General features: G+C 45.0%; 1 protein-coding gene across 3 annotated transcripts; it reads right to left on the bottom strand.

Moving 5' to 3' along the window:
* Window positions 1-404: 404 nt before the first annotated feature.
* SMIM20 (small integral membrane protein 20) lies at window positions 405-13,087 on the bottom strand. 3 transcript variants are annotated; one of them, XR_012331957.1, is made up of 4 exons: window positions 12,875-13,087; window positions 12,392-12,467; window positions 1,911-1,967; window positions 405-1,147 (listed from the first exon to the last, which is right to left on the bottom strand). XR_012331957.1 is itself a non-coding variant. In XM_019928377.3 (3 exons), exons 1-3 carry the CDS (start codon window positions 12,981-12,983, stop codon window positions 1,110-1,112), a joined length of 204 nt encoding a protein of 67 aa, XP_019783936.1. In that variant the 5' UTR covers window positions 12,984-13,080; the 3' UTR covers window positions 465-1,109. The 3 variants fall into 3 exon arrangements, 1 of the variants encoding a protein (XP_019783936.1); XR_012331958.1 differs by having other exon boundaries at window positions 12,392-12,446; window positions 12,875-13,086; XM_019928377.3 differs by lacking the exon at window positions 12,392-12,467 and having other exon boundaries at window positions 465-1,147; window positions 12,875-13,080.
* Window positions 13,088-16,777: the final 3,690 nt, after the last annotated feature.

Here is a 16,777-nt window from a genome sequence, read left to right as displayed (position 1 = left end):
AACTATCAATCTTTTTTTTTGACAGTAATTAACATAATTATGCCAGTTGTCTGTTAAGCCATCTCCCAGTTCACAATAATAAAATTATGTCATCAGGTAGCTCATCTAAAAGACAGCGTACAGTAATGTGCAAGGCACTCTGGGAAATGTAAAAACAAAAAAGATGTGTCTTTCAAAAGCACATGATCTAGTAAGGGGCCAGAGAGAGCACTAGAGAAAGAAATTCGTATTCTCATGTTCATCTTTGCAGCACCTGGTGAGGTATCTGGTAGAGAATCGCATTCAATAAATATCTGTCTCAATACATTTGCTATTTACCTTTAAGATTTTTACTTGTATACAATTTTACTTGTATACAAACACCAAACAGTCAAATACCTAGTCAAATATAATGTAGTCAAATAATACTTCTGGGTATCATTTAATGCGCTTACAAAGAAGGATTTACAAAAAATCTTACACCATTGTGAAGTAAAAAGAAATCATTTTAATACACATATTTTCACTCAGTTAATTCAACATGATTTCTACTAGGCATGCATACCCATTTAGCTTGATTTGCTTCATAGTTATTTATTTTTCAAAATGCAGCAACCCTCCCAATGAGATAGTTGAGTTGTACTCTTTATTCTTAAAGAGTACAATGTACCTTGTCCTCAAAGAGTTTTATCAACTTTAACATTTTCAAAGAGCCCTAGGAGGCTGCTCAATATGGTGGGTTTTCACTGAAACTTCTTATTTGGAAGACGGCAGAACAGACTAGGATCTTCCCAAGTCTACGGGTTGCTTGTATTCATGTCACAGCTCAGGTGGGTAAGAGGTAGAGACTGAATAATAAGTAGATCGCCTCCAAATGCAGCTGGGTGAGAAAGCTTCATTTTTAGAAAGGAAACCAAATCATGAAAACCTTCGTAATGGTGTGATTTGTTTCAGGGTTCTTTTGATACTTAAGAAGGGAATTAATCCTGGTGCACACTACTCTTCTTTACAGCCTTCTAGAGTTTTCTTCTCCAGCCATCGTACTTTAGCCAGGTGATTTTGTACTTGCTACAGAAATGAAAGCATGAAGACTCTGTCTACTTTCATAATCAGAGGTGGTGATAGCCTTTTCATTTCCTGCCAAATGGATCCGACCACACTTTTAACCCTATAGAAAGAAACACGAATAAAAACAGGATTCGTTTTTAAATTTCCTACCACTTCCCTCAACCCCAAACAACTAAGATGACATCAGAATGAAGTTGTGCAATTTCCACGTAGTTGGAGTTAGTGCGGGCAAGTTGCCGGAACCCCGGAACAGGACGGCTGGGAAGCCGTGGCAGCTGACAAGAGACTTTTAAATGGCTCAGAAATTGCCCCACATCAGGGAGATATGTATCTGGCCTAGTTAAAAAATAAATGAATAAAAAAAAGACCGCTGCCACAGATTACAAGAGTTTTGGCTAATAAGCTAGAAACCTCTCATTCTCAGCCAACTTGGATCGTCTCAAAGTAACTAACCATTCAGCCATACAGGGAACTTGTGAGCTTCTGTATAAAGCAGAATCCCGCATCGATTAAAATAGCTCATAAGTAAACAGTATTTTCCCATGACGGTGGTGTTTAAATAGGTGCTTGGTAAATATGTCTGCAAAACATCTACTTATGCTTGGTAGTTAATTGCACACTTGCTACACACTTATGCCCACTTATCAAATGCAGAAGAGAAACGTGCAAACTTGCAAAACCTCTTCTGGAGTAACATATTAAGAGGAAGTCTTGGGGTGGCAACCTCTAAAACGGCAACTGCTGGGAAATAACGGCACAGTTACAATCCAGCCTCGAAGCAAAGATTTCTCCTGCTGCAAAGCACCACTCCCAACGACAACACACTAGTACACGTGAGACTTTGTTGTGATTTTTACGTTTACCTGGTGGCTGCACGTCTTCTTGGACAATACCAGCTCGATTTATGGTTTGTTCCTTCTCTGAGAAACACAACAGAAAAATTACTCATTAGAGAGGGGACTGTGGGGCAGGGCAGTGGAAATCTTTTTATCTACGTGGAACAATGACACGGGACAATCAGGAAACAATATATCTGAGTGCTATTAAATTCAGAGCTGCCATTGCCCAAAGCTTTTACGTTACAGAAGTTAGATCCTATCAAGCAAAAAGACTGGATATTTTCAGTGAAAGAAAGAAAGCCGTACTTCAGAAGAAAAGCTTCTAATGAACATCTTTTCCCAGTGATCTCAGCAGTTTGGAAAGGCAACAAAAACAACAGCAAAAGAACAATTTTGAAAGAACTGGTGGGTGTGATATGAGGAGAGCAAGGCTGCTGAACTGCAGGAACAAGTACAATTCAGGAGAAAACGATGCAGTTTAGGTGTCTAAAATGTACTCCACTGAGGGCCTAGACCCAGAGCTAAATATGCTATGTTTTTCGTAGGAAATAGAGCAGAAAATTAATCTTTGGGTGGGTGGCTTTGGTTTGGATAATTGAAGCTTCCCTAATTGACTGCAGGTGCTACGCCAATTAGTAAGCACGTTTTAGCGTCAGCAGCTTAGCCAGTCTCTTTGGAGATGTCCCACAGGCGAAGGCCAAGAGAAACTGGGCATTTTATGTCTGTGGGCTTCAAGCCCTCACACATCTTTCTAAGTGGTGTCGAATAAACCTAAGGCCTGTGAAAACAAAGACTTATTATTTTAAGTATCTTGAAAAACAAATGGTGGCTTTTCAGCAGAAAGACTTGCAGCCAAAGGATGTTTACTACTATATTATAGTAATTAAGTGTTGTAATCAAAACTTTCTTTTAATCAGGCTGACGGTGTTTCTTTAAATCCACGTTTAGCTCTTATTTAATATTAGGCAGTTTTCTTTATTCTCATAAAGATACACAAGCATAAAGGTATAGGAAACAGGGCTTTTCCAAATCAAATATTCACTGAACTTGCTTCTCCGGTGATGTGACGGAAAGTCAATCCTAAGTGACCTGTCTGAGAGTTTTATCAATGCTAAGTTTTGCTTTGGCAAATAAAACACCGGGCAGCAGGGATTATCTGAATCTTGACATCCAATTCTAAGCAAGACAGAGGAGACACAGCATGAGGAAGCTGCTTATACAGAAGGGTCTGGTGGCTCCACTGGGCCTCTCTGAAAAGTAGCAGGTAAACAACAACCAAGACCCTGTGGACCAAGAGATGCCAAAAGAGTGGGTGACAATGGGACCTCTGAGGCGTCAGACTTCCTAAAATAACACAAAAGGCAATCTCATTTCCTAAGAAGTTAAATTCCTGTAGGAGTGAGCCCTACCATGCTGTCACCATGTAAGTCTCCAAGTACGGATCTGTCTCAAACATGCTCTTAGAAAATGCCAACTAGCAAAAGACTACACTGTCATCGATCGTGCCAGGAACAAAAACAGATATCATTTTTCACAGCTAAAAGGTCCGTTCTCCAGTATCTTGGAAGAAGGAAGAGATGAATTTTTAATACATGCTTGATTGCCAGAAAGCATTCTAGATGTCCAGGTTTGAGAGAATCAGACAACCTGGTGAACGGAACACATTCTCCAAGAGGCAGGTCCTGCAAAGCCAAAGAAGCTGGCAGGCTGCCAAGCATCAGAGGAAGTTGACTTCTGGTGGCAAAAGAATGCCTAATTTGTGTTCTCACCTCTTACAATGAAATGGAGAAACAAGTGAAGAGAAAAGAATCCCTGTCTTCACACTTCCTTGCTAATTGCTAATGAGGTTGGAGAGAGGCTGAGGATTTATTTTAAATAGACCATAATCTCTTTATAATCCTTGTCCTTATGCAACCCCCTCTTTTTTGGCTTGGATGGGCAATTTAAACCCATTTGCAGAAGGAGTTCCTACCAAGTGATAACCGGTATTAGCGTCCTATCTACATCCCCTGGTTCTTTAATCCATTAATGTTTTATAAATACTCTAAGGCCAAAGCAGTCTTATATAAATTCATGATATGACACAAAGACACTTTATTTGTGAATGCGAGATACGCTAAAGGGAAAACAAACTGGTCCCTTGGGACTTAGCGAGCACATCTTGATGAGGTTGACAGTAGGTTTCTGTTTTGCTATCATTAGAGAAACAGCAAATGTCTCTCAACCTCTGGAAAAAAGGGCAACACAGAAGTCAGGGGTTTAACTATGTGGGCAAATCAGGATAAGCTAATTACTGACCTTTTAGTAGTGAGCATGCTTCTATCAGGAGTGAAATGATAGAAACACAAATATGCAGCATGGGGCCTGGAGCTTTGCGATGCCCGTTAGAAGTTCCCTCTCCAGTGTCTCAGCAAGCCCGACTCTGCCCCCTGGTGCTAAGGCAGTGAGCTGATTTGCAGTTTTTTTTTGTTTTTTTGTTTTTTTTTTTAACATCTTTATTGGAGTATAATTGCTTCACAATGGTATGTTAGTTTCAGCTTCACAACAAAATGAATCAGTTATACATATACATATATTCCCATATCTCTTCCCGCTTGCGTCTCCCTCCCTCCCACCCTCCCTATCCCACCCCTCCAGGCGGTCACAAAGCACCGAGCTGATCTCCCTGTGCTATGCGGCTGCTTCCCACCAGCCATCTACCCCACGTTTGGTAGTGTATATATGGCCATGCCTCTTGTCTGTCATACAGAGTGAAGTAAGTCAGAAGGAGAGAGACAAATACCGTATGCTGACACATATATATGGAATTTAAGAAAAAAAAAATGCCATGAAAAACCTAGGGGTGAAACAGGAATAAAGACACAGACTTACTAGAGAGTGGACTTGGGGCTATGGGGAGGGGGAAGGGTAAACGGTGACAAAGTGATTTGCAGTTTTAATTGAGGATCCTTAGCTCTACTCAAAGGGCCAAGGCAGATTATTTAAAACTTAGTAATACATGCAGACGGGCTCATTTTTGTATGGTAGCAAAAGAAGCTACCTCGTAATGTTTAAGTCTTTGAACAGGAAACCTATCCTTATATTAAATGTCCATACTGTGAAATCTGTGTGACTTGCTACTTTATTTAACATTCACAGCAAATTGATACAGCGTGCTCTAACTGCCAGCCCCCTCAGTGGTCTTGTTACTGACTAGTTGAGGGTGCCCTTGGGGAGGACCAGCAGATAAAAACCTAAAAGCAGGTGCAGAATCTGACCTCGGAGTGGGGGGCCTACACAGTGAAACCATCACCTCGGGAACACCCCTCCATCTCCTCCTGCCAATGAACAGTTAAAATAAAAGCAACTCACCACCTGAGGTAATTGGACAAATGTCAACATTTGAATATGGACTGTATATTACATAATAACATTGTGTCAATATTAAATTTCCTGGATTGGATAATTGTGATTATGTAAGAGAATGTCCTTGTGCTCAGAAAATACATGCTGAAGTGTTTAGGCATCAAAGCTCACAAGGTCTTCAACTCACTCTCAAATGGTTCAGCAAAATAGTAGTAACGATTATATATGGAATGTAATTATATATGAACATATGCGTGTCCATATGTATGTATGTATAGACGTGTAACATATACATAGCGAGAGAAAGCAAATGTGGCAAAATGTTAACAACTGGTAAATCTAGGTGAAGGACATAAAAGGATTCATTGTACTATTCTTAGATCTTCTCTGTCGGCTTGGATTTTTTTTTTTTTTAACAACAAAAATACACAACTGCAAAACAAGTATAAGCAAGTCCAAGAGCACTGTGACTATTCCATGATGATTAATTGAAAGTCTCTTTTAAAAATAGCAAAAATAAAATAAAATAATACTTTTCTAATGCTCCCACTTTGCTGCAGTCTGACTTCGGGGTGATCCAGAACTAGACGTGTGTATTGGGGGTGAGTGTGAGCCAGCGGCTGGGGGGACCAAAGGGCCATTGGAAGCGTGGACTCCTTCCAATACCATGAACACTTTAGTTTCTCACCAGGGTGTGTGGTAGAATCCAGGCAGCTTCGTAAGGCCTGTTAGAAAATAAGACTTTAGTCTGCGCATTTCATTTGACTCTAAGGTGAAAAGAATAAAAAGCATATTCTGAGCACTTGCCATATAATCGGGAAAATGCCCTTCCAAGGTAAGAGGCATTTCTGAGTCAAGTGATTTCTCGCAGGCCTGCTCTGACTCTGTACCACACGCTTGAGGTTGGGGGCGGAAGGGGAACGGGAGGAGAAGTGAGGTATCACAGCTCTCCCACGTAACCTTTGGCTTTACTGGCAGACACTCTCCCCTGTCCTAAAAGCAGGTGAAACAGGGCATCATTAAGCAGCAGACAAGGCTGGGGAGTTAGGGTCTAGTGTCTATCCAGGAATAAATGTGCTAGGTGACCTTGGACAAGTCACCTAAATGAGGGGACTGAATGAACACAAGATTTCTGGCAAAACCCTTTGTGCTTCTGCACATCTAACTAAAGTTAAGCATGAACAGGATCACAGAAAATGATCTTATTCTGTCTCATTTCACAGGTCGCCCTGAAATGCTGTTATTTTTTAAAGCCACATTCAGGATCACTGTCTGGTTCCAGGATGCAGAGACAAAAGGCAGACCAGCCTTCAAGTTATAGCGCCTGAATGTGCGCTATACGTATAGCTTCAAGTATGCTTCCCTGAATGTGGGCTCTTCCCACGCATCATGCTGTGCCAATAGGCTGAAAGCTAATCAGCAACGTCTGGATTCCCTCCAGAAGCACAGCAGAACCATCCCCACGCTTCTGGTGTGGGAATGACAACTGCCAATGCCAACTGCCATCTCCCCAGTGCTCATTTCACTACTCAGGTATCACGTGTGGAACTGACCTTGTATTCCCCCTAATACTCGGTGAAGTCTGGCTGAGTTAGTGAAAGAGCTAGAGATCACACTGAATGTCAAAATGAAATTCAACACAGCAGTCTGTGATAATGGCCTGTCTGCTTTTAAATCGTAGAAGATCTCCTTGGCTTTATTTTACCTAAGCAGCCTTGTGCCTCTTTTCTACTGCCTTGAGGCTTATTCCAGCAGGGGCCCTAGAGCCTACCTGTCCCCATACCCAGGCCGGCCAGCATCAGTCAGGCTGGCCCAGATGAAGGGTCAGCAGTGTCTCGACACTTGGGCCCTACATGGCCTGGGCTCCTTGCTAGCCTCTGGCTCCCCTTCTCAAGGACTGGGTGTCTGCCCGGCCTTTCCAAGGACTGTGGGCTTCTCCTCGGTCTGCCCAGAATTCTGGGGACCATAAATGTATGAAGGACGCTCAGAAGAGAAACAGCCAACAAGAGAGGCTAAGGAGTGGATGAAAGGCAGGAGCAAAAGGGCAAAGCCAGGAGTACTGGCGGAGGGGCAGTCACGAAGCCCAGGGAAGAGAGTGTCTCAAGGACGGAGAGTCTGGCTGGGGCGTGTGCCTCTCACGCATAGTCACCTGGCCTCCTGCGTCACAAAGAGAACAGAAGCCACAACAAACAGGAAGCATCTACAACCTCCCAACATCACAGCTACATCTAGAGGTATCCACACCTGCCTTTCTCCTCAGTTGCTGGAAGAGGTGTCCTGCCTTTGGTCCAAGTCTCCCTCCTCCATCTGATCTCAAGATCCCATGCCACCTCCCACTCTATGGACTGTCTTCTCTCTCCAGCAGTCTTCTTTGTCCAGAGGCTCTCTTGGCTCTCCCGCTGCTCCCAGCCAAAACGAAAACACAACAGCCCCCTCGACCAGCTGCAAAATAATTCGTCATTCTCCTCTCCATACAGACCAACATCTTTAAACAGTCAACCCAATATACTATTTACTCTTCAATCCACTGCTATCTGCTTTCTGCCATCAAACCATTGAAAGCACTTCTAACAAAACAACCAATGAGCTTTACCTTCTTTTTGCTAAATCCAATGGATATTTTCACTTTTTTTCTTTCTTACCGTCTTCAAGCAGCCTAGCCCTGCTGACCACCCCCTTTTCATGAAGAGCTATCTTCTTGGGGCTTGAGACTGCAGCCTCTTCTGGTTTTAATCCTCGCGCTCTGGCCACTCCTTTGAGGACCCTTCCTCCTCTGACCACTTGCTCTTCAGACCGTCAAATGCTAGTGTTCACCTGCATTCTGCCCTGGACAGCTTGTCTTTTTCAATCTCTGAATGCTGCCTGGGAGCCCCACCTACTGCAATGACTCTGCTTCCCATCCAATGCCAGTGACGCGCCAGCTCCAGCTCCAGCTCAGATCCTGTGGTTCAGCTCCCATCGCCTACAGGAAATCTCCAGAAGCATATCCAGGTACCTGAAACTCAATACACCCCAAACCGAACTAGCATGTCCTCTCGTCCCCCAAACAGACTTCCTGTATTTCATAACGTCTAGCACCATATCTCCTCAGCTGCTGGACGCAGAACGCTGGGTGTCAATCTTTCCTCTGCCTCCCTCAGCCCTGAGCTAATCAGTCACAAATCCCTGTAGAGGATTTATTTCTTAAATCTGGCTCCGGAATTCAGTCCTTCTCCCCAGTCCCATAACCACCACCACTCTGGTTAAGGCTACAGTCACCTCTCCCTGAGGTCACAGGAAGCACAGCCTTCCCGTATCTGGCCGTCTTACCTCCAACCTTGACCCTCCCAGCCCCTCCGTCACACACAGTCAGAGACTCCTGGAAAGAGTGAATCTGATCACCTTGCACTCCAGATTCAAATTCTTCAATGCTTTTCCACCGGCTGGACTCTGAGGACAGCAGAGGGTTACTGAAGTATTTTGACTAAGCGAGTGAGAGGATCGAATTCAAAGAGCAAACAGCACAATAGACTTTCCGACAGCCACAATGGAAGACCTGGAGTTCTATACATTCTCTGACACACAAGAATGGATGTTCCCAGTTACAAATTCTCACCAAAGAAACACAAAGATGTATTTCAGAATGAAGAAAACTGAAACTAGAAAGGTGTGAGATGAAAGAAGGATCAGTGAGTAAAGAATGAGGGTAAAGAGAAACAATCAGTGACTGTATAAAACACGGATGGTACTAAGTCATCTGGGGAGTAATAAACACAAGGCAGGGCGGGTGGGGCGTCTGGGACCGGAGCTAAGGCATTCTAAGGTCTTTGTATATTTCATAGGAGGTAAAGATATTGACTAACTTTAAACTGTCACCACAAAAGAAAAAGAGAATGTAAAACTTTCAAACTAGTAGAGGGTAAGAGAATTAAATAAAGAAGCCTTGAAGGCAGAAAAGGAGAAAAAGGGAAGTAGAGAAACAGAAGAATAAATAGAAAACATAAGATAGGAAAAATAAAGTAAATATATCAGTAAACATAAGTGAAAATGATCTCAATCCAACAGTTTAAAAAGATTATCAGATTGGATTTTTTAAAAATCCCAGTTTAGGGCTTCCTTGGTGGCGCAGTGGTTAAGAATCCACCTGCCAATGCAGGGGACACGGGTTCGAGCCCTGGTCCGGGAAGATCCCACATGCCGCGGAGCAACTAAGCCCATGCGTCACAACTACTGAGCCTGAGCTCTAGAGCCCGCGAGCCACAACTACTGAGCCCACGTGCCACAACTACTGAAGGCCGTGTGCCTAGAGCCCATGCTCCACAACAAGAGAAGCCACCGCAATGAGAAGCCCGTGCACCACAATGGAGAGTAGCCCCCGCTTGCCGCAACTAGAGAAAGCCCGCGCCCAGCAACAAAGACCCAACACAGCCAAAATTAAATAAATAAAATAAATAAATTTATTTTAAAAAATCCCAGTTTAGGCTGGTTATAAGACTTAAGGACAAATAAAGGCTAAATATAAGAGGATATCTACATCTATACCTCTCTATATATACATATAGATATACACACACACCAGGAAAACACTAACCAAAAGAAAGCTGGTAACTATGATAATATCAGATAAAACAGAGTTCGGGAGAAATATTAGGGGTAAAGAGGACTCATATAATAATAATCGAGCCCCCCCAGAATATTCTAGATTGTGTGCACAGAATAATATGGCCTCAAGATATCTAAATCAGAATTAAGAATGATCTGGAACCATCATATACAGAACTCTGTACTCCCAAACAAGAGAATATACATCATTCCCAGCAAACAGTGAACATTTGCAAAAACTGACTTGTACCAAGTCACAAAGCAAATCTTGACCTATCAAAAAATCAAAATCATATAGTCTGAAATCTTTGACTACAAATGCAAAGAAGGTAGATCAGCAGCAACACACTAACCAGAAAGACCACAGTGGCTGCTGGGTAAAGAATGGGTGGTCCTGGGGACCAGTGAAGCAGGGAGACCAGCTCAGAGTGCAGGGAGTGGGTGGGGGACTAGGTACGTGTGAGGCAGTGACATGAGAGAAGAGCTCTGACCGTCTTGTCCGGTCACATACATCTGGCACCTAACACAGTGCCAGACACACAGTAATTGCTAAAATCCAGGTTTAAAAAGATGAAAAGGAAGCTAACTAAATGCTAGCTGAATGTGCTGAAATGAACTGAAGCTCCGTCCTCACAGAGGGTTCCCATGACCCGGTCACGAATGCCTCACCTGGGTCGGTCCACCTGCTTAAATCTCCTTGTCTCACTTCCCTGCCCTTGTGATTCCTAATTTTTAAAATGTTTTTATGGGAAGCCTAGTGTAAAAATATACTATGTGTTTCTACACCTGTTATCTCATTTAATTCACCCCAAAACATGTAAATTCAGTCCTGCAAATTCCACTGTTACAGATGAGGAAACAGGCCAGGCTCCGAGAGGTTGAGTAACACACCTTAAGGTCCTCCTCTAGCAAGGGATTTACACCCTCATCTGACTTACTTCTCTCACCCTCTTAGAGAGGCAGTATGGTGCCCTGGTGTCACGATTAAGGGCACTGGTGCAAATCCCAGATCCAGGACTCATCGGTTGTGGGTCCTTGTACAAGTTAACTGTTCCATACCTCAGTCTGTCCACATATAAAATGGGGATGATGATCACACAGCAGCTACAATGAAGGGTTGTTATGAGCACCAAATGGATTGATATATAAGAAGTACTTAGAAGAGTGTCAGACATATAATAAGCTTTCAATAAATATTAGCTATTTAGTATCATTACCTGTTTAAGGAATCAATTATGACTCTCAGATAAGAGTGTTCAAATTAATTAAGACTGAACCAGAAAAGTGGGCAGGTGTTGACTGCCTTACAGTTAAAAATGCAGATATTGTAGCCACACGCACTAAATGTTCACTTTAAAGGCCTAATCCGTCTGTCTCAAGGCGACTCAGACAACCATAGACTCCAGACTACCCCTATGAGACTGTTGTTGGGAGACAGCGCAAACCCACACCCTGAGCATCTGACCCAGAGGAAGGTTTCTCAGCCTTGGCACCATTCGCATTTTGGGCCGGATAATTCTTTGTCAGGGGTGGCTGTCCTGTGCATGGCACAAAGTTTAGCAGCACCCCTGGCCTCTACGCACTAGATGTCAGTAGCACACACTAGCCCACCCTATGCCGTCCATTTTGTGACAAGCAAAAATGTCTCCAGATAGAACCAACTGTCCCTAGGGGGACAAAAACCATTCCCAGTTGAAAACCACCGCTCTAGTCTTCGTGACTGAAACTTCTCTAGTGGGATCCAAAGCAGACCCCCTTGTCCCAAGTTCAACTCTAGAGGCTGTCATTCAAACAGCGTGGGGCAAGGATGCAGTAAGGACGGATAATGCAGATGGATTATACAGGGCTTCACACAGCCCCATGTTCACCCTCACGCATGGTGCATGGAGACAGGCTGGGAGGCAGAATGCAGAGGCCATTTCAATCTTGGCTGATGAAAAGAAGCCACAAGGAAATCTGTGTACTTAAAACGCTCTAACTCAGAAACCAAATGTTGTAGCATCTGTAATGGGCAGAGCATTTACATGGAGCTTTCGCCTTCAAATCGCCAAGCTTTCAGCCTTCGCTAATATTGTCAAGGGGCACAGTTGGCCCTCTTCCATCTTCAAGATGGTTCAGGTTTCCTGGAGAACAAAATGAGCCTCTAATGCCTAATATTTTCTCTCTGACAGATGGTTTCAGACATATCAAAGTGCTAATCCTTGCTGAGGTATAGGTCTCAAGGAAGGAGAGCTTGGCTTTTAGAATGATAGGACTTGAATGATTAAGGAAGAAAATTACTCACAGGATATTGACCATTGTCATGTGAGCAACAAGCTTAAAATGAAGACAGCAGAATCTGAAAAAATATTTGAGGAGAAAGGAGAGGAAAAACTCAAAAACCCAGGTTAACAGTTTAGGTTTGAAACATTTCCACTGAAAGACATCTTTGGGAGTGGAAATGAAGTGCAATAAAAACACCTTCAAGCTCAGGATAATTAGGGTCCATCTCCCTCCCCTCAACATCATCATTCCCAGCTTCAGTGTCTGGAAGGTCTGGAAACAGAGGTGGGAGTAGGAATACTTGTCTTGCCACTTACTAGCTGTGTGTTCTGGGGCATGTTGAACAACCTCGCTGAGCCTCAGTTTCCCCATCTGTAAAACAGATAATAATACCTACCTCAAAGTGAGGTTGTGTAAATTAAATGGTCCAATGTGTGCCTAATGAGATACATTAAAAGACTCCGGTGAATATGAACTACTTTTTAGTGTCGACCTACTATGTGCAGATTGCTTTCATTACCACCTTTGAGTCTCACCAAAGGCTAGATGATTTTATTATACAAACAGATAACTACTAAAGGGGTTGCTGAGATTCTGAGAGATTGAGTCACTTGTCCACTGTCACAAAGCTGCACACAGCGAGATTCGAACCCGGGTCTCCCTGACCGGCGAACAAAGCTCTGACCATGGCCCCACGTGGGGAAGGGAGGGGAGTTACTGAGGCCAGGCCACCGCGTGGGATCAGAGGTCACTCTCAGTTACTGGGCCCAGGCCACCGCATGGGGCCAGAGGTCACTCACGGTATTCGTCCAGCCGCATTAGGGGCCGGAAGTAGATGGGGTAGAAGGCGGCGCCGATCAGGGAGATGAAGCCGCCGAAAATGAGCGCGGTGCGCAGGTTCGCGGTCATGGCTCCAGCCGGTGACCGCCCTGACCCGCCGAGCAGCCCTCACTCTCGGAATCCCGGATCCCGCCGGCGGTATCGTGACCCCATTCGGAAAAGGAGGAGTTGCTTTCGCTTCCGGGCCTTGGGGGCGGGGCTAGCAGGCGGGCCGGGGCCGTGGCCGGGGGCGGGGTGGAGTTGGGGCAGGGGTGGGGCCAAGGGCGGGGTCTAGGATTGGGTGGAGCTAGGGAGGGGCGGGGTCAGGGACCCGGCGCACCGCCTCCCGGGCTCTCCCTGGCAGCTCGTAGCGCTGGGCGAGCGCGATACGCGGCTAGAGACTGGAGCTTTAATTGATTCCCTGTTCTGCCCCCGACCCCCCAGCCTGGTTTTTCTTTCAGCCGCTCCACCCACCTATCTTCTGACCTCGTTTACCACTCCCTCCTTTACAAACCACGTTTTTTCGTTCTTCCCCCATTGCTTTGATTTTTGTGACTATACCAGGAGGTGGATGCTCTCTATGGCTCGTTGATTTAATCCTTGTATTTTTTACAGGTGAGGGAATCCTGGCTTGGCTGCGCGGATTTGGACAAGTCACTTGGCCTAAAGGGCGGTTTGAGGGGATTAGAGACAAAGGTGCAAATCGCCTGGCCCAGGATGGCCCGCAGGGGATTCAGAAATCGGAGCCACAGGGGCTTATGAACCACCTGGGAGGACGGTTTCAACATCCGAGCTACACCTCACTCTGATTTTCCATGCCCTCCTCTCTCGTTCTTCCCTTTGCTGGATGTCAGGGTTACGAATGAGGATGGGGAGTAGAGATCAGCACAGGGCGGGGAGCCAGCAGCCAGTCCCACTGATGGGACCTTGGGGCTCTGCCTTGTGGCCTGAGGTGGGAGCCACTGAGGAGAGACATCTGCTTCCTCTTCCTGAGATTGCCATCCTCCCTGCTTCCAGGTGGGCTGTGCCGGCATACGACCCACCCAAGGGTACTGGGCAGCTGAGACTAAGATTCCTTGGGCCTTCATTCAGTCCTTTATTAAAAAGAGTGATACCAGTGGCTGGGGGCTGCAGAGGAAAAAAGACCCCAGCACATCCTGACCCCAGCATCATTAGTTAGTCCAGAAAAGGTCTACGATCTTTCAGAAATGGCGTAGAGGACACAGGTTTCCTCTTTCTTTGTAGTTTTGTAGTTGAGTCAAGCCATTTACTTCCGTAGTTCCAGAAGCATATAAACCAGGTGTTTGATCTGTCGGCAGATTTAGGGACTGTCTGCTATGCCCCCAAACATCAGGCAAAGTGCTTTGGGGGCCACAAAGATGAATAAGACGTGACCCTTGTTCTCCAGGATCCTGCTATATGGATGAAGAGACAGGACATGTACATAAAAAGAGAACTAATGACCAGATGCCACCTGTTGCTGGTGAGTGATACGGTCCTGTGGGCTACCAAGTTCAGAGGAGGAAGACAGATGACTGTAGAGTGAGACAGCTGCTCCTCAGGCGCTTGCAGGAGCTTGTTAGGGGGAAGACAAAAGACTTCATAGCAAAGAGGGAAGCTGCAACGCATGCTTTATATCACGTGATATAAAAATCCCAGGTGTAGGGCACATTTGTTGTTTTAGCCACCCTGCATCCACTTCTCTTTCTGTTAATAGTACCCCAAATATCTTTTGGCAAACCACTCCTCTCCCGATTTGTGAGGTAAACTGGGGCTTCTCCCCCAACTTCAATCCTTACTCTTTCCCAGCTCTGAAGGTTAAGCATATAACCAGGCCTGACCAAGCTCCCTCACTCATGGGGATGATAGGCCCTGGACCCAGGCCTGATTGTCCAGTGTGGCTGCATCCAGATTGTCCAGCCTGGCCACATTACCCATGTTGAGCCAAACATAGTCTATCCCAGCTGCTGGGAGGCTGGATTTGAACTGGAAGGGATGAGACTCTGGAACTGCTGGGGACCATGGTTTAGAGACTGAGAATGAGGACATTATAGCAGAAGGAGAGCTGAGAGATGGAGAGAAATCAGATGCTGACACTACGTTTGAGCCCCTGAAGCCAACTGTGCCCCAAACTGGATTTCTCAGTAACATGAACCAGTAAAGTCTCCTCTTCACTGAAGCCAGTTTGAGTTGGGTTCCTTTTTTCTTTTAATAGATCTTTATTGGAGTATAACTGCTTCACAATACCGTGTTAGTGTCTGTTGCACAACAAAGCGAATCAGCCATATGCATACACATGTCCCCATATCCCCTCCCTCTTGAGCCTCCCTCCCACCCTCCCTATCCCACCCCTCTAGGTCATCGCAAAGCACCGAGCTGATCTCCCTGTGCTATGCTTCTGCTCCCCACCAGCGAACTATTTTACATTCAGTAGTGTATATATGGCAATGCTACTCTCACTTCGCCCCAGCTTCGCCCTCCCACCCCATGTCAGCATGTCCATTCTCTATGTCTACCTCTTTATTCCTGCCCTGCAACCAAGTTCATCAGTACCATTTTTTTTTTTTAGATTCCATATATATGCATTAGCATATGGTATTTGTTTTTCACTTTCTGACTTACTTCACTCTGTATGACAGACTCTAGGTCCATCCACTTCACTACAAATAACTCAGTTTTGTTTCTTTTTATGGCTGAGTAATATTCCATTGTATATATGTGCCACATCTTCTTTATCCATTCATCTGTCGATGGACATTTAGGTTGGTTCCATGTCCTGGCTATTGTAAATAGTGCTGCAATGAACATTGTGGTGCATGACTCTTTTAAAACAGAAGGAGTTCCTGATGAAATCACCACAGGTGGGATTTCATTTGCTCAACATCTCCATGAGCTCCAAGTCAAGGATTACTCTGTGATTTAGATCAGGTCACTGAGAGCAAGAGACCTCACACCATTGGCTGAGCCAGGACCAGGACTGAGCGCTCATGATTCCTAATAGAATATGCTCCTCCATGACATCCTACTGTCTTTGCGAGCAAGCTTGGCAGATGGCTGGCTGAGCCCTATCCTCAGAGCCTCTGAAAGCCAGTGTGGAGTGTGCCAGGGTGTCCTCATGAGGTACCAGCAGTGCTTCCAAGGCAGGGACAGGACCAATGTGGGACAGATGAGCCATCCCCTCTCCAAGGTGATGAGGGAAGTAACTGGTGGTTTCTCTGTCCTCTCATGCTGATCTAGAGGTTTTAGACTGGCCAGCAGCCAGCCTATAATCTATACAAATACACTAATCTATACAAACAATATAGTCCATCTATAGCTTATTAGCATCATTATACCATCACTTGCCTGCCACTGAGTCCTATTAAAACAAGTTCATCTCTTTGATCCCAATGTTCTTCCCCTTTCTAAGAATCCCACTGACCTATAGATTCAATCAGCAAATACTTATTGTGTGCAGGCAAAGCACCGTGCTGGTTGATCAGGAGCACAAGAAAGAAGCAACCAACATTTGCGTATTTGACAAAGGTTCACTGAGCCAGGCGCTCCTCAGGTGCTGGTGGACGCAGCGGTGAATTAAGAAGAGAGTCTGCTGTCCTCATGGTGGCTACAGTCTGGCGGAGGGATAAGATATTGGCTGTGGATAGTAATTGCTTTGTGGACACTCAGCCTCCCCTAATAATAGCTCCTGCTTCCTTTCAGAGAATGACCGCTCATCTTGTCATTCCTGCTTGGACTGTAAATCCAGGGACCCTGTGCGTTCCCAGCAGTATTAATATCAAAGCTGTAGAACACTTCCTTTGTGCCAGGTTTACCCAGTTAGTACTCACCAATCCCCAAGGATAGGCATCCCCGTTTACAGAGAGGGAAGCTGGATCATTGCAAAA

Source organism: Tursiops truncatus, chromosome 5 (assembly GCF_011762595.2).
Source record: "Tursiops truncatus isolate mTurTru1 chromosome 5, mTurTru1.mat.Y, whole genome shotgun sequence".
In the NCBI taxonomy this organism is placed as follows: Eukaryota; Metazoa; Chordata; class Mammalia; order Artiodactyla; family Delphinidae; genus Tursiops; species Tursiops truncatus.
The sequence above is the reverse complement of the archived record's forward strand: the minus strand, read 5'-3'. Positions and strand labels throughout refer to the sequence as shown.

Bases quoted from the DNA above. Each gene is read 5' to 3' on its own strand.
- SMIM20 (XM_019928377.3), bottom strand. From the start codon at position 12,983: ATGACCGCGAACCTGCGCACCGCGCTCATTTTCGGCGGCTTCATCTCC. The intron at 1,968-12,874 runs GTGAGTGACCTC...TGTGTTTCTCAG, and splicing joins AATGCGGCTGGACGAATACC to AGAAGGAACAAACCATAAAT. The intron at 1,148-1,910 runs GTAAACGTAAAA...TTCTTTCTATAG, and splicing joins AGAAGACGTGCAGCCACCAG to GGTTAAAAGTGTGGTCGGAT.